At 51.1% G+C, this 22,978-nt stretch overlaps 2 protein-coding genes across 11 annotated transcripts in view; one reads left to right on the top strand and one right to left on the bottom strand.

Moving 5' to 3' along the window:
- The window catches only part of ATG7 (autophagy related 7), a 249,423-nt gene extending 234,157 nt beyond the window's left edge, over positions 1–15,266 (top strand). For all 5 annotated transcript variants that reach the window (XM_058725980.1, XM_058725977.1, XM_058725978.1 and 2 more), the window contains one exon: positions 14,965–15,266. In XM_058725980.1, coding sequence (XP_058581963.1) covers positions 14,965–14,997 — 33 coding nt within the window. In that variant the 3' untranslated portion in view covers positions 14,998–15,266. The remainder of the gene's footprint in view (positions 1–14,964) is intronic.
- Positions 15,267–16,003: 737 nt separating this feature from the next.
- Positions 16,004–22,978, bottom strand: part of VGLL4 (vestigial like family member 4) — a 163,914-nt gene continuing 156,939 nt past the window's right edge. For all 6 annotated transcript variants that reach the window (XM_058725988.1, XM_058725987.1, XM_058725986.1 and 3 more), the window contains 2 exons: positions 19,242–19,365; positions 16,004–18,824 (listed from right to left, as the gene is read on the bottom strand). In XM_058725988.1, coding sequence (XP_058581971.1) covers positions 18,553–18,824; positions 19,242–19,365 — 396 coding nt within the window. In that variant the 3' untranslated portion in view covers positions 16,004–18,552. The remainder of the gene's footprint in view (positions 18,825–19,241; positions 19,366–22,978) is intronic.

Below are 22,978 nucleotides of genomic sequence, written 5' to 3'. Positions count from 1 at the left end.
TGCAATATAATTTGAGGTCAGGAAGCATGGTGTTGGGATACCTGCTGGCTCAGTAGAAGAGCATTCAGCTCTTGACCTCAGGATCAAGTCCCACATTGGATGTAGAAGTTATTTAAATAAATAAAACTAAAAACAAAACAAACAAACAAACACAGGAAGCTTGATCTTTCCAGCTCTGTTCTTCTTTCTCAGGATTGCTTTGACTGTTTGGGGTCTTTTGTGGTTCCATATACATTTTTGGATTATTTTTTTGAATCCCATGTTAAGTCCTATTTTGTCTGGCTTCTTTGGGCCAGCATATTGTTGAGATCCATCCCTGTTGTTGTGTCTCAGTAGTTGGTCCCTTTTTACTGCCGAATAGTATCCTATTTTATGAATATATCAAATTGTTCCTTCACTCACTTACTGATGAGTATTTGGATTGTTTCCACTTTGGGACTGTCGTAAATGAAGCTCCAGTGTGTGTTTATGTACAAGTCTTTGTGTGGAAACGTACTCTCATTTCTTTTAAGCGATTTCCTAGGACTGGAATTGCTGGGTTTAAATGGAAGTATACGTTTGATCTCTTAAGAAACTATCAAACTGGTTTGTAAAGTAGCTGCACCGCTTGCTGTTACCGCCACTAACATCTGAGAGTTCTGGTTGCTCTGCCTCCTGGTCAGAACGTAGGGCCCGGCGGTCTTCCCTTGTCGCTGGGTGGCTGGGTATATGGTGGTAGTTTGTGGTTTTGATGGCAGTCCTCTGGTGACAGTGGATGCCTGCCATCTGTGTGTCTTCTTTTCGTGACGTCTCTTTCAAACCTTTTGCCACAGTTTCCATGGGGTTATTTACCTCATTATTGGGTTGCAAGAGTTCTTTATATTTTCCAGACGTAGGTCCTTTTTCCGATACACGCACTGCATATATTTTCCCCATATCTTTGGCTTGCCTTTTCATTTTCTTAATGTCTTTAAGAACGAAAAAGTTCTGATTATTTAACAAAGTCGAGTTTATTCATTTTTTTTTATGGTTCATACTTATAGTATCTTAAGAATTCTTTGCCTGCCCCAGAGTCTCATTAATTTTTTTATGTTCTTTTTTTTTTTTTTACAAGTCTTATACTTTGAGCTTTTACATATACTTCCATGTTTCATTTCAAGTTAATTTCTGTATATGGCTTGAAGTAAGCATTGAGGTTTGTTTTTCTCCATATGGATATCTAATTATGCCCACATCATTTGTTGAAAAGACTCTCTTTTCCTTAGTGAATTACTGTGGCACCTTTGTTGAAAGTTGGTCGACCCCATATACGTGTGGGTCTATTTCTGCCTCTCTCCTCTTCTCTGTCTTTATTTCAGTGTCTCACCATCTGATTCCTGCAGCTTTATACATAAGGTCAGGGGCCGGTGTCTGTGTCATCCCATGATCTCTGCTGGTGGCGCCCAGAGGCAGCACCCTCAGGGCTCCATGCAAGGATACCAAACATTGTGTTGAATGTCTGCCAGGGACTGAATCAGGGCCCTCTCGTGATATTCCAGGTCACCCGCCTTTGCATTATTTAAAGTTTCAAAATTCTCTCTTACCAAGTGAAGGCTCTATATGTTTATATCCCGTTCTCACCTCACTCTAGAGCTCTCAGCCCTCCCGCTTTTCTCCTTTCCCTTCTCCCTCTCTCCAGTATTGACCCCAGAAGGCCTTTGAGGTAGAGAACAAAGATGCCAAAGTGTCTGCCTTTTTACAGGGGGCACTTTTCAGAAAGTTTTCTAAGGCAGTGAAAAGAAGAACTACATAATGGAAACCATTTTGCAGCCTCCAGCACGGCCATTTATCTCAATAACCATTTCATTTAAAATGTGGGCCAAACATATAAATCATATCTTGAAAGAAAGTATGTTGGTGCCACAGAAATTGCCCTGTATTCTTACCACCTAATTTGAAAAATGTGTTTTGAAGCTGGGAAGAAAGCAAACAAGCCTGGGGCCCGGCTGCCCTTCTCCTACATGTCCCCTTCCTTCCCTCTGTCCCCAAAATAAATCCACACTACTCCCCAAAGTAAGTAGAGAAGCTGAAGCACGTAACACACACCCTGTTGTTAGTCCTTCTCTGGGACTGCCGCTGCTATTTTGGAGCCTTCGCCTTTGAATGTCGCTTGGTAATGAGGAGTTGAGAGCCCAAAACCCAGGCTGCTCCCCACGGTCCTTGGACTCGACTGACCCCTCTCAGGCCTCAGTCGCACCCTCGTCCTTAGGCAACAAACACTCGTTAGAGTGCTCAGATACTGGTGCTCATTTAAGGACAGGTCCAGAGGGAGGGTGCTAAATATAGCAGGGTCCCAAGGCCCATTTCCAGACTAATCAAACGGGGAGACACTGGGCAGCCTGTGCTGGGGGCTGGGAATTCCAGGGTCCTAGTCCATGGTCAAAATGGCAGCATCTCCATGCAGGCCCAAGGTTTCTTATTTTGTTTCTCGCCAGTTCTTGGGAGGGAGAGCAGAAAGTAACAGCGGGATGCCTCCGCCCCGTGGGCGGCTGGGCACTTCAGTAGCCGGTGCGCTGGCTCGGCTCCAAGGGTCCGCACGGGGTGGCAGCACCCTCACCCCCACCCAGCTCCATACCACATCGTCTTCTGATCCCAAAAGAGGCATGTGAGCATCAGAGAAAAACCTAAAATAAAGAATAAAATTGGCACCCATGACCCCACCCCTTGGAGGTTATTGTTCAGTTTTGCTTTTTCCTTCTAGGTTTTTTTGTAACCATGGGTGTAAGTGATTGGAGCACAAGGTTTTGTTTTCTCTTTTAACGTATACGTTTCTGACAGTTTTCTTGTATCATTGGAACTTGCTTGAAAACATGTTAATTGCCTGCCCAGTACTCATCCTGTACGTAGGCCAAGCTCTCCCGCTCAGTCTCCCCTGGTGTGATGACAGGGATCCCGGTTTCTCTCTTCTGCCCCAAGGGATGGCTTGAGACTCCTGTCCTCCATGAGACATACCTTCTCCCTCTGCATCCTTCTGTTCTGGCCTCGGAGGCCCACTAAGCCCCTGGTTGGAAGGTGGAAACAATCAGCCCTTCCTCAGGTGGATGGTCACGGAGCCTCCCTGCCACCCACTGGGTATTGTCACCTGGGTCTGTACCTCACCAGATGGAGGGGAGCCACAACCTTGACCTTATTCTCTCTTTTTCCTCCCGCTGGCCTACTAGCTGCTCTTGGCAGCCTGTTCTCTGCTGCTTTCCTCCTGTGCTTCAAGAGGACCACCTTCCGGGCATCCCTCCCCAGAGCGTCCTGTCCCCTGTCTTGGTGTTTCAGGTGTAAGCTGTGTTTTCTCAGTACCCAGGCCAGCGAACTTCGGAACTGCTGAGTGCCTCCCCAGCACTTCTGAGTGCGGGCCAGGTGTGTTAGCCTGTCTTTTTGTCTGGATCTAGGTTTCGAAATAGGAGGCCACTTTTTCAGACTCCCTCTTGTCATTCGCAGCCCAGAGCATCTCTGCTGGGGGAGCCGTGGGGGAGGATTGGGGACAGAGGCCCCTCGAAGGTAGCGTGCAAGCCGCATGTGTGCACAGGCCCGGGCCGTGCCTCCTCTCTCGATGTGTCTTTGATCAGTTGTGCAGCCAGACAGAGGCATCTTTCCCACCCCACCGCAGGGGGAGAGGCACCCCATCCTGCCGCCAGCATGAAACATTTCCTTTCTCCTTTGTCTTCCCTCACCATTGGCTCACCAGCGTGCTTTGTATAACTCATTATTTGCATCTTACCAGCTGACTTGGCCACAACTTTTTCTTTCTAGTAAAACCTTAACCTTGTTCGGGAACCCCTGGAGCAATGGGTCATAGGGCAGCGCACACTGGGGCCCTGCACTGGCAACAGTGGGGGTGGAAATGGGGAAGGCTGGTGACGTCTCCACCAGAGGACTCTTGTGCCAGAAGTTGCCCCAAGAGTTTTAGCTACCTCTCAGCCTCTTCCCTTCTGCAGCCCTCAGCTGCCTGGTATCTGAGAGGCTGCTGAGTTTGGGGCTGGGTTTTCCACGAGAAGAAGGGCTGGGTCATAATCCCTCTCTCAAATTAGGTGCCCAGGAGAGGCCAGGCTGGAGGAGGTAGTGAATGTTTAGGGCCCAAGGTTGGAAGAGCAAGGAGGCATCTGGAAAAAGGAAGGTACCAGAACAGTCATGTATAAGAAAAATTGCAGAGCCCTGGGGATGGGATGGGGAAGGAATCATTTCATCTCCACTGAAGGAGGGTGAAAAGGGTATGTGGATGGAGTGTGAGCAAGGGACCCTGGGTGCGGTGACAGACAGGGCACCTAGAAGTCCCCTGCAGGGTGTGGGTGTTCGATCACCAGGGTGGCCCTAGCCATCTCCTCCACACTTCCTGGTGCAGACTCTGCCCTTTCTCTTCTCTCTTGTTCGCCCCTTATGGCCATCACCTGCTTATACCAGCAGGCCTAGCCAGTTCACATCAGCTACCCTTGCCTTAGTAGAAAGGCAGAAGGATCTGGAAGTTTTCAGATCCCATGGTACAGACATGGATGCTGGGGCACACAGGCTGTCCTCTCGCATTCTGGACTTACTGTCACTTCTGAGTTGGCCCTCGTCCCCATGGAGCTCCAGGTGGGAATCTGAGAACTGGGAAGTCAGAACCTGGTCCTTTACCCAGTGGCACCTCAGGTGGCCCTCCCCAGGCCCACACTGCAGGAGTAGACCTGGGTTGGGCATGGTCACAGGATAGCCTGAAAGGCCCACCATCTAGGGAGGCTCCCCTCCTACTAGATACAGAGCATCCTGCACTGGGACCCTTAGAATCTAGAAGCAAGAAATGGCCACCACTGTGCATTACCTTGGCCTGGTTTGGGACCTGATGGTGGGGCCCAGGAAAGACAATAAGGGTCTCTGTGGTCTGGAGCCTGGGCCTCCCTTGGAAAGTTGGCTCTGCTGCCTGCTTACTCTGTGGGCTCCTTGCCCTACCCGCAGCCTTGCCCTACCATCCTTTGGGGTTTGGAGGGCAGGGATTGACTTGTTGGAGTCCCCAGCAACCATCTAGACTGAGGAACACTTATCTTTACTGTTTGATTCTTGGGTATTACGTTCTCATCAAAAGTCCCTCTTTCCTTTCTCCACTGTGATATCATATACAGAGCAGAAGGTTCCAAATCACTGTTCATTCAAAGGCTGTGTATGGGGCCAGACTCTGTGCCAGAGCTGGAGGCACAGCATTGAACTCAGTCTGGGCCCAACCCTCAGGTGGTTCACATTCCCAGAGGGAGTCAGGCAGATGCACAGACTAGGATGTAGTGACAGATTATGGTAGGGGCACCGGAGGAACCAAATGGGCTGTTTGCACCAGAGAATGAGGGAAGGCTGTTTCAGATGGGTGACCAGGGAAGACACCAGCAGCCATACGCAGGCAGGAGCCAGCCAGGCAAGGTGGTCATGGGGAGGATCTTCCATGGCTAAGGGAAGCATGTGTGAGAACCCAGCACAGGGGAGAAGCTCTCAAGCTCAGGTGGATGGAAGCATTGAGTGAGGAGTCCTGGGAGGTGAGATTGTGGAGGTGGACAGGGCTGGGCATGGGGCCTGGTGGCACAGAAACAACTATGGATCGCACTCTCCCTGTGAATGGCACTCAGGGACTGTGGAGACCCAGGGGGAGTGACCAGGGGGCAATGACACCTTAGGACAACAGATCCTGTACTCTGGTGGGCATCCAGAGTCTACAGAGTGACCCCGGAAGTAGCCTGCCTCCCTCCTCAGGCTGTCAGGGTATCTCCCCCGGGGGCTGTGGCAAAGACCTGCAGGACGCCCCTGTGGTGGGGTGGGGCAGGGGTTTTGCCAGACTCTGGCCTGCAGTCTGCCATCTGTTCCTCCCCACTTTTTGCTCCCCCTGCCAGGCCACCTACTCCCCTCCCTTCCTGTCCATGAACCTGACCTAGGATGTCAGGGACCAAGGGCAGGTCCACCATCTGCTGGGAGCCCTACAATCCCTGTCCTATCTCTGGGTCTCGGCCATGATTGGTCCCCTGTCCTGGGCAGCCCTGCCTGGCTTGGCCCTCCAGTGGCATGTGTCTCTGGCTGGCTGCCCTCCAAAATCTTTTTGGAGCTATCTTCTGGATGCCTGCTGTCCTCCTCCTCCGCTGGTCCCCATGGTCCCTCACAGGTACTCTGAAGGAGCTCACAGACAACCAGACCCCCATCCCTCAGATGAAAAGGGGCTTAATGCCCTCCACTGGTTTCCCACAGTTTAGAGAAAGGTACTGACCACCTGGATGGCAAGAAATGAAGGACATCCCTCACCCTTCACCTAGTGCTGCCTACCCAGTGAATGTTCTTTGGTGGGTGATTATACATGAGCGAATGAATGAATGGTTATGTGTGTCATGCATTTGGAAACATGATGGAGGCTTCATTCTTTCCCAAGTGGACAGAACCCTGGCCGGGAAGTCTGTTGGGAAGCCCAGTCTGATGTCCTCATCTGGTCCCCGGCCAATGCCACCGCCTAGGCCCTGGTCTCTGTCCTTCCCACAGAAAGACACATACCTGTGAGGATCCCAGAGAGGAGGTGTGGGGAGCAGGGCTGCTCAGAGGCCCAGAGAGATCTGGACATTTCCATATTTACATTAAAAAAATAAAGAAACGCCAAAACCGGGTTTCAGAAACTGTATTTTAAATGTTTACATTTAACAAATGAACACTGTTAACACAGACACACAAATATAATCGTGCCATTCACAGGGTAATTACAGTGTTTATAAAAGAAAAACCTTGGTTCATGGCAGGCTCCAGGCAGTGTGGTCCAGAAGGGGACCCAAGTTTGGAATTGGATGATGGACGGCTTTAAGGAAAATGTGCCTGTCTCATTTGGAGAGAGCGAAAAAGTGAAACCTTAGGGCCCTTTGGGCGTGTGCGGTCCAGCTACCCATTCTGTCCGGCCTCTCATGATGAGTCCCGATGTTGGAAGGTCCCCCTGACTCATAGCAGTGGCCCCAGCCCTGCTGTCCTCACGCCTACACTGGCTTGAAGAGCCAGAGCTCCTCCCCCTGCTGCAGGGCCGCCAGGGGACAGGCCTCAGGGTAGGAGCTGGGGCTCCCCTCCTGACCGGGGGGGGGGGGGCAGAAGACAGGTGGGGGGACCCCGGCAGCCGGGACAGTTTGGAGGCTGGCCTGGCCCGTCGCAAACCCTGGGTTTCCCCATGGTTCCTGTGGGTGCTGTTGGCCGGGGAGGCCGCTCATTGTGTGTCAGCATGACAGAGGGTCGGTCCAGGAAGCAGGTTCAGAGACTGTCCTTCATCGTTTTTTTTAGAAAGAATTGTGTTTAACAATAAGGAAGTGGTGAGATCAAGTGGAAACAGCCTCCGTTCTCCCCCTTACCAGCTCGGCCTCCTTGACGAGTTACATCATTTCCTCTGGGTCAGTTGCCTGTTTTGTAAATGGTCACAGCACTGTACTCGGGCTCCTGAGAAGACTGAGCGCAGGCGTGCGTTTGGCCGGATGGTACTACACCGTCCTGACAGACGACACCTCCACGCGTCAGTTCGTGGCCATCAGTGTTGTTTCTACTTTGGGACTATTACGAATAATGCTGTGAAGGCTCGTGTACAGGTTTTTGTGTGGACATAGGTTTTCTGTTCTCTTGGGTACACACCCACCAGTGGAATTGCTGGGCCATCGAACAGCCAGACTGTTGTCCACAGCGGCTGCGCCATGTTCCATTTTCCCTAGCAGCGTCTGGGGATTCCAGTTCCTCCACATCCTCGCCAGCACCTATTATCTGACTTTTCGATGAAAGCCGTCCTTCCTTGTGGGTACGACGTGGCATCTCCTTGTGGTTCTGATTTGCATTTTCCTAATGACTAATGACGTTCAAGTATCTTTCATGTTCTTCTGAGCCATTTGTCTTTCTTGGAGAAATGTCTACTCAGCTCCTTTGCCTGTTCATAAATTAGGTTGTCTTTTTGCTACTGAGTTGCAAATGGTCTAGAAACAAGCCCCTTATCAGATCTATGATTTGCACGTATTTTCTCCCATTTCTGTGGGTTGTATTTTCACTTTCCTAAGAATGTCCTTTGAAGCACACATTTTGTAAATTTTGATGAAGTCCAGTGCACCCGTTGTTTTGTCCTGCTTGCTGTGCTTTCAGTTGTTTTTCTTCTTGATTTAATATTTTGAATATAGAAACACTTACCTGATGCTCCAGTGCAAAGGTATGCTCATCTCAAAAATGAATAAACGTTAAGAAAAAAATTTTTTTAAAAGTATGCTCAGATCAGCCTCACGTCCATTCCCCCACCATCAGTAGCCATTAAAATGAATTTCCAGTTTATCATTTGTGTTTTTATTTTTTGCAAAAATAAAAGAATATAAAACTGTTCATATTTCCTCTTCCATCTCTTCCCCCATTTGTCTTTCTCTTGCTAAGTAAATCCTGGAAATGGCACCCTACTGTTCGTTGAACTTCCTTGCCGTGTTTCAGGGCCACAGTGGTCCCTGATGGGGGGAGGGGCACGTGCAGCGAATGAAAGGCTCAGCTAACTGGTTCCCCACTGAGGGTCACTTGGGTTGTTTCCAACAACCCATGGGGCAACGAATCATGTCCTTGTGTGTTTGTGGAGGTGTATCTTTAGGACAGACTCCTAACAGTAAGCCTGCTGGGTCAAACTTTGAGACAGGTAGTTCTGTTGGATACTCCACAGGGGCCTTGCCGTTTGTGTCCCACCAGCATCGAAGGGGAGTGCCGTTTTCCCACAGATTCGCAGAATGTAATGCCAAGCTTTGGGATTTTTGCCCATCGGATAGGTGAGAAAATGTTCTGTCTAGTTTAAAAAAAAAAAAGTCAACTTTATTAAGGTGTATAATTTCTGTACAATAAAATACATCCATTTAAAGTGCATGGTTCGGTGAGTTCTGACAGGCCATCTACTTTCTGTCTCCATAAATTAGTTTGGCCACGTCGAGAATTTTAGATACATGGGTCCATATGGTATATATGGATCTTTTGTGCCAGGCTTATTTGACTCCACATAATGACTCTGAGATACATACGCGTCGCTTGCGTGCATTTGTAGTTTGTTCCTTTGAGGGTGAGTAGTACCCACTGTATGGATGTACCTCTGTTTGTTTCTCTGTTTGCCTGGCAAGAGTCATCTGGGTTGATTCCAGTTTGTGCCTATTAGGAATAGAGCTGCTGTGAACATAATTGCAGCAGTCTTTTTGTGGACACGTGTTCTCGTGCCTTTGGGGTACATAGGAGTGGACTGGCTGCATCGTGTGGATGTTTCACTGTACAAGTCACCAGACCTTGCTCCCAAGTGGTTTTGCCAGTTTCTGCCCCTGCCCGCAGCTGTGCGAGACTTCCTGTTGCTCCACAGCCTGACACAATTTTGTTGTTACCGGCCTAGTTTCATTTTGGCGGTTCTAGAAGGTACAGTGTGGTGCCTCTTTCTGGTTTGCATTTCCCTGAGGACTAAGGATGCTGAGCACCTCTTCAGGTTCTTACTGGCCATTATATTTCCTTCATTGTGAAGTGTCTATTCACATCTTTTGCCCATAAGAAAAAAACAAAACAAACAAAAAAAACAGGTTACCTGTCTACTATTGAGCAGTAGGAGTTCTTTATATATTCTGGTTACAAGTCCTTTTTATATACACTATGGATATTTTTCTTTCTAGTGGAATAAAGATGAGAAGTTTTGATTTTTGTGAAGACTCAATATTCTTTCTGGTTAGCATTTTTTGTATCCTATGAAATTTTAGCATTTCTCTTATTCTGAGCAGTTGAACCCCTTTTCTTATGTTTAAAGGCTCTTTTCCATTTTTTCTGTGACCTGCCAATGTCCTTGGTTTGTTTAAGAAAGAATCAATATAGGGGCCCCTGGGTGGCCCAGTCAGTTAAGCATCGACTTGGGCTCAGGTCATGATCTTGCGGTTCGTGGGTTCGAGCCCTGCCTCAGGTTCTGTGCTGACATCTCAGAGCCTGGAGCCTGCTTCAAATTCTATATGTCCCTCTCTTTCTGCCCTTCCCCCACTCTCGCTCTGTCTCTCTCAAAAATGGATAATAAAAACATTTTTTAAAAAGGGGTGCCTGGGTGGCTCAGTCGGGCCAACTTCAGCTCAGGTCATGATCTCAAGGTTCATGGGTTCGAGGTCCCACATAGAGCTTTGTGCCGAGAGCTCAGAGCCCGGAGCCTGCTTCGGATTCTGTGTCTCCTGCTCTTTCTGCTCCTCCCCCACTCAAGCTCTGTCTCTCTCAAAAATGAATAAACGTTAAAAAAAAAAAAAAAAAAGAATAAGTTTATTGGTCTTTCTCATCTTGATTATTTTTATTTTTTTTTAATGTTTTATTTATTTTTGAGACAGGGAGCATGAGCAGGGGAGGGGCAGTGAGAGAGGGAGACACAGAATCTGAAGCAGGCTCCAGGCTCTCAGCTGTCAGTACAGAGCCTGACGTGAGGATTGAACCCACAGACCACAAGATCATGACCCAAGCTGAAGTCAGTCACTTAACCAACCAAGCCACCCAGGCGCCCCTTCTCTTCTTCATTTTTAAGAGCTATTTGTAATTTAGGGAGATTAGCCCTTTATGCAGTGTTTTCTCCCACTTGGTTGTCTTTTCAACTTTGCATAGAATGATTTTTCTATGTATAATTGCACACATGTGTTTTCACATAATCCAGTGTATCTGTTTTATTGCTTAAAGATTTTAAGCTATAGGCTCCCCACTCCCAGGTTATAAAGGAGCTTACCCACATGTACCTCTAGTATTTGTATGATTTTGCTGTTGTACATTTAGACCTGTCCCATTTGGAGTAGATTCTGGTATACAATGAGAAATGGAATCAGTTTTATCTTTTTTTTAAGTTTATATATTTTGAGGTGGGGGCAGGGGGAGAGGCAGAGAGAGAATCCTAAGCAGGCTCCACACCGTCAGTGCAGAATCATGAGATCATGACCTGAGCTGCAACTAAGAGTCAGATGCTTAACCGACTGAGTCACCCAGGCGCCCCAGTTTTATCTTTTTGCAAATGACTGTCTGGTTGTCCCCATATCCTCTATTAAAAAGTCCATCTTTTGGTAGTGATTTGAGATCATATTCCCCAGACCTTTATCATTAAGATACTAAATTTCCATATGTACTTGGACATACTGTTCTGTTGTTTCTGGACTCATTTTGTTCCATTGGCCCATCTGTCTGTTCCCATGGTGATGTAACCTTCTCTAAATTGGAGACTTTATGACATGTTTGAACATACAGAACCTCCTCGTTGCTTGTCTTTGCCAAGGTTTTCCTAGATACTCTTGCTTATTTGTTTTTCCTCATAAACCTTAGAACCAGCTTGTCTAGCTCCAGAAAAGATACTTGTTGATTTTTTAAAATTGAAAGTGTGGTAAATCTCTCTATGAACTTGGGTGAAGTTGACATGTTTATTGCTGTTGAATCGCCCTGTGCACAAACAAGGAACATTTCCCCCATTCGTTTCAGTTTCCTTTCCATAAGACTCTCGGGAGGACCCCTGCAGGACTGTGTGGGAGGGCTTTCTCCATGTGGATGTCAGACATTTCGTGTAGGTTCATTCCGAGTTGGATCCCTTGCATCGCTTATAATGGGCTCTTCTCTCTCACTCTTTGCCAACTGGATACTGTTTGCATATATGGAGGCTAGAATTTGTTGTTGGTAATTTTATACCTTGCTCTCTTACTGAACACTTTATTGTCTTTATTCATATTAGCTTTTATTTTCTTGGGTTTTCTAGGTGTACTTGAATATCATCTGCAAAAAGGAGATCATTTATCTCTTCCTTAGAGTATGTGTATTTTTATTTTTTTATGTTTATTTTGAGACAGAGAGAGAGCATGAACAGGGGAGGGGCAGAGAGAGACATGGAGAGAGAGAATCCCAAGCTCCGTGCTGACAGCGCAGAGCCCAACACGGGGCTCGAACCCACAAACCATATCGTGACCTGAGCTGAAATCAAGAGTCGGGAGCTTAACCGACTGAGCCACCCAGGCGCCCCTGAATGTTGTTAAAGCTTTGCATTATATATTGCCAGATCTCTTCTGTTAAAAAATATGGTACCAATTTATATTCCTTCTGGAAGTGTTTTGCCACTCCCTTGCCAGCACTGAGTATCAACACATTTTAAATCTTTGCCAGTTTAATACAACCTTCATTCATCCTGAAGAGGACATCCACAGGGCCCCCTTCTATGCCAGGTGTGTGAGGGAGGCTGAGGACACAGCAGGGAGCAGACTGATCCCGGCGCCCCCACTCTCGAGTCCTTATTCTAGAGTGAGAGGACGCTGTCGTTTGTTTTTTCCTCCCCAGCTTTACCGAGCAGTGACTGACACAAATTGTATAAATTTAGGTTTTACAAAGTGGTGATTTCATATACATTATGAAATGATTGCCACTATTAACTACTGTAGCCATCACCTCACGTGGTTATTGTGGTGTGCGTGTGTGTGTGTGTGGAGAACACTTAAGATCTATTCCCTCGGCCAGTTTCAAGTAGATAGTATTTTTCGCTGTAGTTGCCGTGCTCTGTATGCGGGACCTCCAGAACCGACTCCTCTTATAACGCAAAGTTTGTACCCTTTGCCCCACATCTCATTTCCCCCCAGCCCCTGGCAACCAACCTTCTGCTCTCTGGTTCTCTGAGTTCAGCTTTTTTAGATTCCACCCAGAAGTGAGATCGTAATGCGTTGTGGAGCCTTAAGTTTCTAGAAGCTTACAGTTAAGCTTTCCTGAGCCCAGAGGATGGGAAAAGGACTGGCTACCCTAGTGGAGAAACCCTCTTCAGGCCCAGGGAACTCCTAGAAAATCCCCCAGCAGTTATGTAAAACCCATTACCCCCCGCCCCCCCTCTGGGGAGTCCTGGCATCATAAGCCCTCTGGACGCCTCACTTGATGCCCTGCACCACCTGGGGGCTCCAGGAGCCAGGGCCAGAGCCTGCACCTCTCCTGCTCCTCCCCCCCCAACGGTGTGCAAAGGCAGGGCTGGGTGCTGAGGACCCTTCCCCATAGCTGAGATGCAACCAAACGGGTGATAAAGTGGATGGAGGCTCCCTGGAACTCCTGCTTTCCCGTAAAGCCCTACCCTGGGCCTGGCCCCCCAGTGTCCTATGAGAAACCCCATCTATTCACAGAGGGCACTGCCTGTTGACACAGACCTCCCAGGCCCTGGTTGGCATCTCTCCCACCTCTGGCAGGCTACAGCCCACAGGCCGTGGCCCCTTCCTCTGTGCGGCCTGCCCTGGGCAGCCCCGGTTGTTCACATACTTCTTCCCACACACCTGTGCTCCCAGCTCCACACCTTGCTGTCTGTGTAATCCAGGGCAAGCCGTCTTACCTCCCTGAATGTGTTTCCATCCACACCTCCCAGGCTATTGTGAGGAGTGGAGGAGGGAGTATTTGCACCAGGTCTATGCAGCTGTAGCACAGGAAGGGGCTCCACAAACATGTTTATTGAATGAGTGAAAAGAATGGATGAACCTCACCAGCGAACCCTCTGGTGGCTGGTTTCCCAGTCAGGGGGTCTGAACCAGAGGATTATCACAAACGTGGGCTCCTGAGTGCACCCTTGGTTCGAGATGCAGCCACCCCCGGCCCCCACCACCACCAAATCCCATCGAGGGCCCAGGCCCCAGAGTCTATTTCAAGTCGTACTGTGGATCTGCTGGGTGGGGAGCTAGACCCAGAGAAAGGCAGGGCCTGCCTGGCCTCATTCAGGTGGCCAGACCCCAGACCGAGCTCCTCCCCACCCGTCCCTGCTCCTGCCGGCATCCGGATCTTGGCTTGCGCATCCCATCTTGATATCTCAGGACAGTAGGGTGTATGTAGAAAGGGGGATGGGTGTGAGAGGCACAGCCACCACCAGCCCTCGGCCCAGGCAACTGGGACCTCAGGATAAAGGAAATTTCCTTCTCTCTGTATTTATTTTCCACATCCTTGACTTTGAAAGCCAAGCTGGTGTTGATATTTACCTTGGCCGGGCCTCCCCATCTCCCTGGGCCAGCCTCGTGTAAACATGATGTTCCTTCTCAGCTCTGCTAGGATTGAGGTGGCCTTTTGCAACCAATTCTAGGAATTTTGAAAGTCTGGAGGCATAAGTTCAGGGACCAGCCCCCCCAGGGATCCCAGGGTGTGAGGAGCCCTGGGGGGGCCTCCGTGCTGGCCTCGGGCTCCCTCTCAGGGATTCCTGCAGATAGCTGCAGCAAAAGAGCCAGACCTCGGGGGGACAGCTAGATGGGCATCCAGGCCTGCTCCTTCGTCTCACAGCAGCACGGCTGAGGAAGCCCCGCTCTCCCCATGAAGGTTGGCCCCAGAAGTTTGGGGCTCACCAGAGACACACAAGGAGGGACAGAGAGAGGATCTGGCTGTCTCCCCTGGGGCTGGTGGGCAGAGAGCTTACAAGGGACAGACAGCTCTTCGGTGCTTGTCCACGTGTGCCATCTGTAGTGCATTTGGCACCTGGACCGCAGCTGACATGCCGCCCAAGAGTGGGAACCTGCCACGGTGGGAAGTGTGTGCGCAGGCAGGCTGGGCCCCCTCAGAGCAAGCGCACGAGCCAGATCTCCTGCACTCAGTGAGGGCAGACAGTGCGCAGCGAGGTGGTTGGAGAGGATGATTTGGGATGGTGGTCGGTGCTGCAGAAACGAGGCAGCGGGGCCAGTCGGGGCAGGGATGGCTGCTGTGCGGTGGACGGTGCAGGTAAGGGGTGTTCACGCTCCCTGTTCAAATCTCAGCACCCCGCCCCCAGGCTAGCCACTGGTTCACTCACTCAGCAGTGAGGCCTCAGGTAAATGACCTCCCTTCTCTGGGATTTGCTCTCATTATACAAGAAATAGGGTGTCTGTCCTTAGTGCCAAGGGTGTCTTGAGGCGTGCAGTGAGTCATCTGCAGGTGGGAGCCATCATTCTTGTCATCACCCAGCGCAGGTTTGAGCCCACATCAGCGGGCACCACCGGCCAGCTGAACACTGAACGTCCCCCCTTCTCTACACAGATCTGGGACATGAGCGACGATGAGACGGTCTGATGCAGCCCACCCTCGTGTGGCTGGCTTCTCCCTGGCTGCCTGTGGAGGACTTCTCTGTTGCCCGAATGCGACTGCCACCTCCAGGATAGGTGACTCTGGGCCCTGCGCCCCTCCCATCTTTCTGGTCCCCTCCTCTGCATACCTTGAGGACCAGGGCCCCCTCTCCACTGCCCAGGAGCTTCTGGGGTTCTCCATTTCTCCTGATTCATGATCCTGCCAGTTCTGAGCTAAATAATAACCTTGGCTTTGGCATTGCCACTGATCTTGGACTTGGTTCCCTCCACGAGTTCTTTTTTCTTCTTCTTCTGGTCGTTTGGTAGTCAAAACTCCCAGGATCCTTCCTACCTTGGCCCCGGCTGGGGCAGCAATGAGGACAGGGAAGAAGTCAGCCCTACACACAGCCAATGGGGAAATGAGAAACCAGCTCCTTCCGGCAGCCACTGTGGGGGCAGCACCAGGGTCCCTGGACCACAATGCAAACCCCAGAGAGGGGCCTGTGGGCACCAGCGAGGGCTGATGTGCCTGTGAGCTCTGTCAGCCTGGTCTGCTGGAGAGGGAGGGGAAGAGAGCTGACCTCCATGTGGAACAGAAGGGCCCACACTCGTTCCAGTGAACCCAGAACTCCAGTATGGACAGACAGCGACCCAGACGGCTCCTCCGCCGCTTGGCCTGTCCTCATGTGTGGGCAGAGCATCTGTCTGTCCCTGCTCAGGGGAAGAAAGAAGTTGCCACTGCCGCCTGGGCAGGTGCCCCTCCTGCCCCGGAGAGGAGGCCTTGGCACCCAAGCCCGCTCTCCTGCAGCCAAGTGAGGGGCACGCCTGCCCCACCCAGGGGTGCCCTCTACTGTATCAGGCCCAGGACCCAGGCTAGAGTGGAGTCTGAGGCTGGCTCTTACAAGAGTGGGGATTCTGCAGGCCAGGTGCTCAGCAGTGTTCCGGCCTGTGTGGGATCTGTTGGTGCAGGGCCACTGAGCCCTCCCCGGGGCCCACGGGTCACACACACAGCCTGTGGTTTAAGAGCACTTTATTATTGTTCTTAAGGCTACTTTTAAGTACAAAAAAAAAGATGGCCTGCCAAACCTTTTTTTTTTCTTCCAGGAAAACAGGCCACAGAGAATGGTATATTACAGATTTACAAACATGGAGAGAACGGTCAGAACTCACTGCAACGGCGTGGCTCTGTGAAGAACTCACTGTGCTCCTCCCGAGGCCAGGGAGTGTGTCCTTTCCCAGTGAAATGTTTGGTTTTCTGCTTCCCCACTTGCCGGTGCCCCTCCAGGGTACCGCCTATCCCAGATAGGCCAGCGCCCGGGGGCCGTTCCTCCCAAAGCAACGGCCTCGCTTGTGGACAGACTAGATGGCTGTCCCAGGAGCCTGCTCTTCACAGAGCCCACCGGCAGTGGGGTTGTTTTCCTGTGAACGCTCAGTAGCCTGTAGCAATAACAAACTAGTGGCTATTAAGGCAGATGCAGTGTTCTCATAGAATAACTGTGTTCCTGCACTTTTACAGACAAATCTACGACAAAAAAAAAAAAAAAAAAAAGATCAACTTTTTTTTCCAAACCAAAAAAAAAAAATGATTACAATAGGAAAGGGGAAAATTAAATAGCTACATATCATTAACAAATTAATTGTTCTTCAAAAAATACCTACAAATTTCTCTGTACATTCTTTACGCACAGCGTAATGATGGTCTTAAAGTTACCTATATAAAAAAAGTGTTCTGATTTCTTCCTACAGAAAATATAGGGGCCTGAATGCGAAAGCCTGGAAGCCCAGTTAAGTGGGAGTGAAATGTGTGCAGGGGCAAGAGGAGAAGGGCTTTTCTTTCGCCTTTTGAAAGACCTGCGGCCACCCTGTGACCACAGCAAGAGCCAATCCGCTGACCTTTATTTCCCAGTGACCATTTTCAAAATTAACCAGCTAACTTGTATTTTTCTTACACTGAAAACCAGCCTGGAGGGCTCCCGCGAGTCCACGGTGCCTCACGGGGGGGAGGGGAGGCGGTCACGCCTGTGTCACCAGGGCAGGTGTCTTCTTAAGCCCTCTGGTGGGTGAGGCTGGAATGTCGCACGGTGGAGGGGTGGGGAGAATAGAAATGTACGTTTAACACAAAAAAGAGGAGCAGCTGTTGAACATCCACAGCTGTGTCCGTCATGCTTTCTTCTTTGCCTAATTTCTAGTTAGTAGCTATTACTATAGCAAACAATAATAAATGCAGTAATAACTGTATAAAGTCAGAGGAATGTATACTGCCTTGGCCCCAGCGTACGAGGAAGCACACAAAATACCATATCACAGATTGTCAGTAATCTGCTGTTCAGCCAAAAGGGTTGAAAGGGAACAGTTTCTGCATGGAGGGAAGTTGGAAGACACAAATCCCAACTCCCCTGGGCACTAGTAATAAGCAGACAGGGATGCAAAAAATAAATGTCAGCCGGCAGCAAAAACTCCAGCATCCTGCACCGCGGCTGACCAACGACTCGACTGCCCGTCTCCAGGGCCGGGCAGCCCCGCGCTGCTCAGGAGTAGTGTGACGACCAAACACAAATCTCAGAGTACAACTGTACCAGCAGTAAGTATATCTAGGACTGTAACTGACAAAAATAAACTAATTCTGAAAAGAAGCTAGTAAGTATTAAGGTTCTTGTTTACTATCTATACAATTAATAGAAACCAGCTATTTTTCTCCATTAAAACATGCATCACGTTGAAAGCACTATAGAATCGTCCAACCTCAGCTCTAGTCTAACAAACTGCAGTGTTTAGGAAAGGTAAAAATGCCCGTGATTGGTAGAGTCTGCAGTCCAGTTGCGAGCACCTGAAATCTAGAGAGAAAGACCTATAACCTGTATGAGACTTCCCCTTCCAAAGCTGTTTTGTCTAAATTAAAACAAAACAAAACAAAAAAAAAAAACAACAAAAACACAAATGGTCAGAAATGTCATCCTTAAACCCTTTGTTTTTCAGCAGTTTGCCCTCAGAGTACTAGCATCTCACATAAAGTTGTCAGGCAGGCAACTTTAGCCCTCCTCCAATAGTGCAAATCAGACGCGACAGTTCTCTGTTCTCTTCAAGTAGACGCGCGCGCGCGCGCGCACGCACGCGCGGGCCGGACCAAACACGCAATGGAAGCTAAGCCACACACACCCTGGTCTCGAGAAGCAAATAAAAAGCACAAAGCATTTGAGTCACCAACGTCATGGCCTGTGACTGAGAAAGCGTGCGCCGTGGAGTCCTGGCCCCCGTCAGGGCAGTGGACCTGCATCAGAGGTCTCTTTGGTAACTGAGGCAGGAAGGTAGGACGCTACATCGGATGCTCCACGTGCAGCTCCTGCTCTCGTGTCGGAGGGCCCCCAGGTACGAATACCAAGCAAGTACAAAACAGAACAAAAATCCCAACGACATGGTTTTTGCGAATAAACCATCCCTTCCCTACCCTTCCCCCTACCCCACCCCCCACAAAATTTTTTTTTTTTCTGTGTTTTAAGCACTGACTGTTCAAAGCTCAGGCAAACCATGCAGATTGACATCTTGTTCAAGGGTGGTGCTCCCTTCACGAGACCACGGAGGGAGAGTGACTGTGGCTGACCATGTGCGCCGAGGGGCTGGAGGGCTGGCCCCTGCGAGAGGCTGACTCGGGGCTGCTGGATGCGCCATCCTTGGCCGCCTTGATCTGAAGCCACGTATCACCCAGGGCTTTGGCAAAGTGGTCGTCCACGGAGCCCGTGATGGACACCGAGTTGGGCGCCGGCTCGGGCTCCTTGTAGTTCTTGCCCAGGCTCCTGCGGAAGTGCTCCTCCACCACGGGGTCACAGGTGGTGGTGGCTGTTGGGGGGTAGGACAGCAGTCGGTCAGGGCTCTGGGGACAGAGGGCCCGTCTCCACCCGCCCTAGCTGGGCATTTGGGCAGGTCGCTTCTCTGAACACAGCAACGTGCCACCCTGGACTAGGTGTGAGTTCAGAGAGAGAGTGCGTGGTCTTAAGTAATTGTAGATCTTGTCCCGCTACAGCGGGATCCTGGAGGTTTCTTCCCTCTGTCCCACTCAAGCCAGACACAATGCTGGGTGCCTGTGGGCTCAAAAACAACTCACACTTTTTCGACCTCTATAGAACAAGCTCCAGGGGCTAGTTGTTCCGTCCACGGCACAATGCCGAACTGCAAACACTGCACTTGAATCCTACCCAACGAGGAAGCCCGAGCCCCCGCCCGGCTGCCTCCCACCCCACACACAGGGTGACTTACAGCTCGGGGCCCTCCGGTAGCTGGCTGGCCCGGCCGCCACACAGCCGCTGTGCGCGATGGGGCAGTGCGAGAGGTTACAGTTGCGGGTGCTGGCCGAGGCACACGTGATCACCGAAGGCCGATTCTGGGGAGAAGAGGAGGCTGGGGTCAGCTGCGGCTTCGGCAGGCAGACAGGGAGTGGCGTCGCTTGCTCGCCCCAGCTGGGACCCCAGTCCTTCCACACGCGGTGCAGCTGCGAGGGAAGACGTGTCTCCGTGTCCCTCCACCACCGTGGACAGGCACCCATCCTGCCTGCAGGGAACGCGGCTCCTCTGCGCAAGGCCCTTGTCAGCACCCTCCCCTCCTCTGCCGTGAGCGTGTCCCGCAGCCCTTCCTGATGAGAGACAAAGTGAAGCCCAGCCCATCTGCTGCCTCTGACTTCAAAACTGAAGAGAACCTGCTAAACCACAGCGAATTCAGTGAGCGGGGCCTCGGTGGGTACATGAGAAGCCTTCACAGCCCCTCCAGTCAAGTCCCCAGAGCAAGCCCAGTCCCTGCCTCTCTCACGGTGTGCCCTGTACCCCTCCGGGTGCTCTAAGCCATCCCAGGACCCTTCCGACATACTCCCGGTTTCTGCTTAAGCTAGAGACAGCTCCAGTCGGTTTCTACTATGACCACACAAATCACGACGGAGGCAGAAATACAGGATGTATCCCACCCCTCACCCCCTCTGCTCTGCCGACACTCTCCCCTGCCCCAAGAACATCAATACTGTCTGCCTGGTAAACTCTGCTCATCCTTTAAAACCTCATTCACCTATCCTCTCTGTGAAGACTTTTATGGCCACCTGCACGTTCAGCAAGTCAATCACCCCTTCTAAGTGCACCCAGAAGACACCGGCACCTGGCTCCTCTAGCCCAGGCACACTTGAGAGCAAGGACCAGGAAGCATTTCTGGATCCCCAGACCTTGGCCTGGTATCCAGGACAGAGAAGGTGTGTGAATCAAATAGCCGCCTAAGGTTCCAGCCAGGAAAGACCTCTCCTGACAGTGCAGAAGACAAGATGGAGAAGGATGTGCCCTGAGTTGCAAGACAACTGGAAGACAGCTGGTTGAAGGGCCGCCCAGAGGGCCCAGGGGAGAGGGCAATGTCAGTGTGAGGGGGATCAGGGCTCATCCACCCCTGGCCTTCCCTTTAAAGATTTCAACCAGTAGCCAGGATAAAGATACAAAAAGCTTGCACAGCAAACCTTCCCATGATGGGAAATGAACAGGAGTGAAAAACACGTTCTGTGATAAAGATCTGGACCTACAAGGATGAGCCAGGACGTGCTTGGATCTAACATGAAATTACTCACATCCAAGATGGGGGAAGATGTGGCTTAGCAGCAGCACGTTAAGGAAAAGTAGGGAGTTTCATTTATTAGCTCAACACATCAGCAATGGGGATGGAGTAAGTGCAACCCATCCCGGTATGGGCAAAAATGGCGCCACGAGAACAAGGCTCAGAGGCCAAGTAGACCTGCAGTGAATGCCAGCCCTCCACTCATCAGGCAGTAGCCACACCCCTCTAGCCTCCATTTCTCCACGTGTGAGAAAGGAAGAGGAGCAGCTGCAAAGGGGTTGGAGGACCACCTGAGGTGAGGGGTTGGGGGCCAAGCCCGTGGTGACAGGGGAGTCCTGCCCTTCAGGGGCTGGTCATGCTGCCCATGGAGGACAGCCTGCAGCTTGAAGCCTACCTTCCGAAGGGTCTTTTTAATGCTGAGCCCATGTTCTCCCCACCTCCTGACCTCCATCCACGAGGCAGGGCTAAGATAGCCGTGGCCAAAGTGACCTTGCCCTGTAGGCCAAGCTGGAAATCTGACCCAGGCACGGGGCCAGCTACTAAGTGAGGCTCAGTAGGAGACTGAGATTGGTCTCAGGAGCCATGGGATGGCTGTGCCAACCTGGCTAGGTGGGTGAGCAGCAGAGATCCGGGCTGGTGCAGAGCCAGGGGAGGGAGAGCCTGGCTTCCTCACCAGCTCTCCCAGGCAAGGGCCGGCCCTTCCTTCCTGGTAACTGCTGTACCCATGACCCTGGGCTCCAGGAGACGGCCCGGGGTCCTCCCAATAAAACTCCCTTCCTTTTGTGCTTACGTCAGCTCAGGCTGGTTTTTGTTCCTTGGAACTGGAGTCCTGGCTGACGCAATGTCGCAAAGTGGGGACATGTTTTGGGGAGGTGGTCACAGAAGGCAAAGAAATGTAAAGCGTCCTAGAATGAATTTAGAGAAGCTTGGAATAAAGCTAGAAGAATAAAGTCAACGTGCGGCCTTTATTTCAGCCACTCCCGGACAGAATATGGCCGCCTAGCAGGGGCCAGCAACACAGAACCACCGATGAACAAGGGGATGCTGTGAAGACATTCTAACTTCACTCCTGGCAGCAGGTCATCTCTAGGGCACCTCCCGAGATGGAGGGAACACGGTGGCTGTGCACATGGACAACAGGGGGCAGTCTCATCTCCTCCCCCCCTTCCCCCCAACCCACCTGGCAGAGGGCTCCCAGGATAGGCCACACCACCACCCTCCTGTTCCGAGCTCAGGCCCATCTCCCTGACTCTGGCCGAATGCACACTGTGCTTCAGCACCACACACCCACCTGGAACAGACTGTGAGCTCATGGGATGCAAACTCCTCCCCCAACACCCTAGTTTTCCAGATAGAGAAACCAAAGGCCCGAAATGAGTAACCTGCTGGAGCCTCCACAGCAAACCAGCAGCAGGGCCAGGCTGAGAATGTGTCACTCACACTCCACTCACTCCTCTCCCCACCCACATTGGCTGCATGTGGAACCGACGCTGCCCTGGAGAAAGACCGACCACGTGAGAACCATCCCAATGGACACTATCCCCCAGGTTAGTATTTAACCTTAGCCTGCATCTCCCCATTTGCTGTCAAAGCCACTCTCACGGTCTCTTCTGGAGCTTCCTTTAGGACACACGATCCCCTCAGAGCCGCCATCACAAGAACACGAAGTGGGGTGACATTTTCTGCAGCCTCCCCAGACATGCCTCTCTGGGAACTTTCCTTTTCTGGTTCCCGGAGATGTGAGTCACATTTTCCACCCAACAGAGGAAGGCTTCCCCTGGCTGCCCTGCACTGCCTGTCCTGCCTGCCCACCGCACACAGCTGTGCCGCTGCTCCAGGAAGCCCCCACCCAGTCCTCTCCCTTGCTCAGAGCTGCAGGACGGCAAACTCACTTCCCCACAGGAGCCACCCTGACCGCTCACAAATAAAACAGAACCCCAGCAAACAGCCTCTGAGCTGACCATGTTGCTCACCTCTGTGTGGTCAGCAGAGTACCGGGCACAGAACTCGGTAATGTCTGAGCAGTAGCTCAGGTTCTAGTGACCGGCCACACCACACCACACTGACAAAGGAGGGAGCATTGAGCGGTTACCCCATGAAGGAAACACACATGAATGATAACCTTTGCTTCATCACCACCCCCAACGTTAAGTGAAAGCTTAGGGGTGTGGCCACCACATCCTTTGGCTTCCCCGGAAAGCTGTCAGCCTGCCCCACAGCCATGGCTTTGTTCTCCATCCAGGGATCCCCTAAGAACTCAGGTGGGAATTCAAGGTTCTCAGTCCTAGAAAGCCTGCTCCACAGCCGCACAGCACATCGGACAGGCCAGGGACCTTCCTGCTGGGGGGCGGGGGGCAGCCAGGCACGTTTTACCGTAGGGTCAGGGAGACCACGGTAAAAGAGCCAAGTCACTG

Source organism: Neofelis nebulosa, chromosome 4, assembly GCF_028018385.1.
Source record: "Neofelis nebulosa isolate mNeoNeb1 chromosome 4, mNeoNeb1.pri, whole genome shotgun sequence".
Classification (NCBI taxonomy): Eukaryota; Metazoa; Chordata; class Mammalia; order Carnivora; family Felidae; genus Neofelis; species Neofelis nebulosa.
Note: the sequence above shows the minus strand (reverse complement) of the source record. Positions and strands in the feature narration are given on the sequence as shown.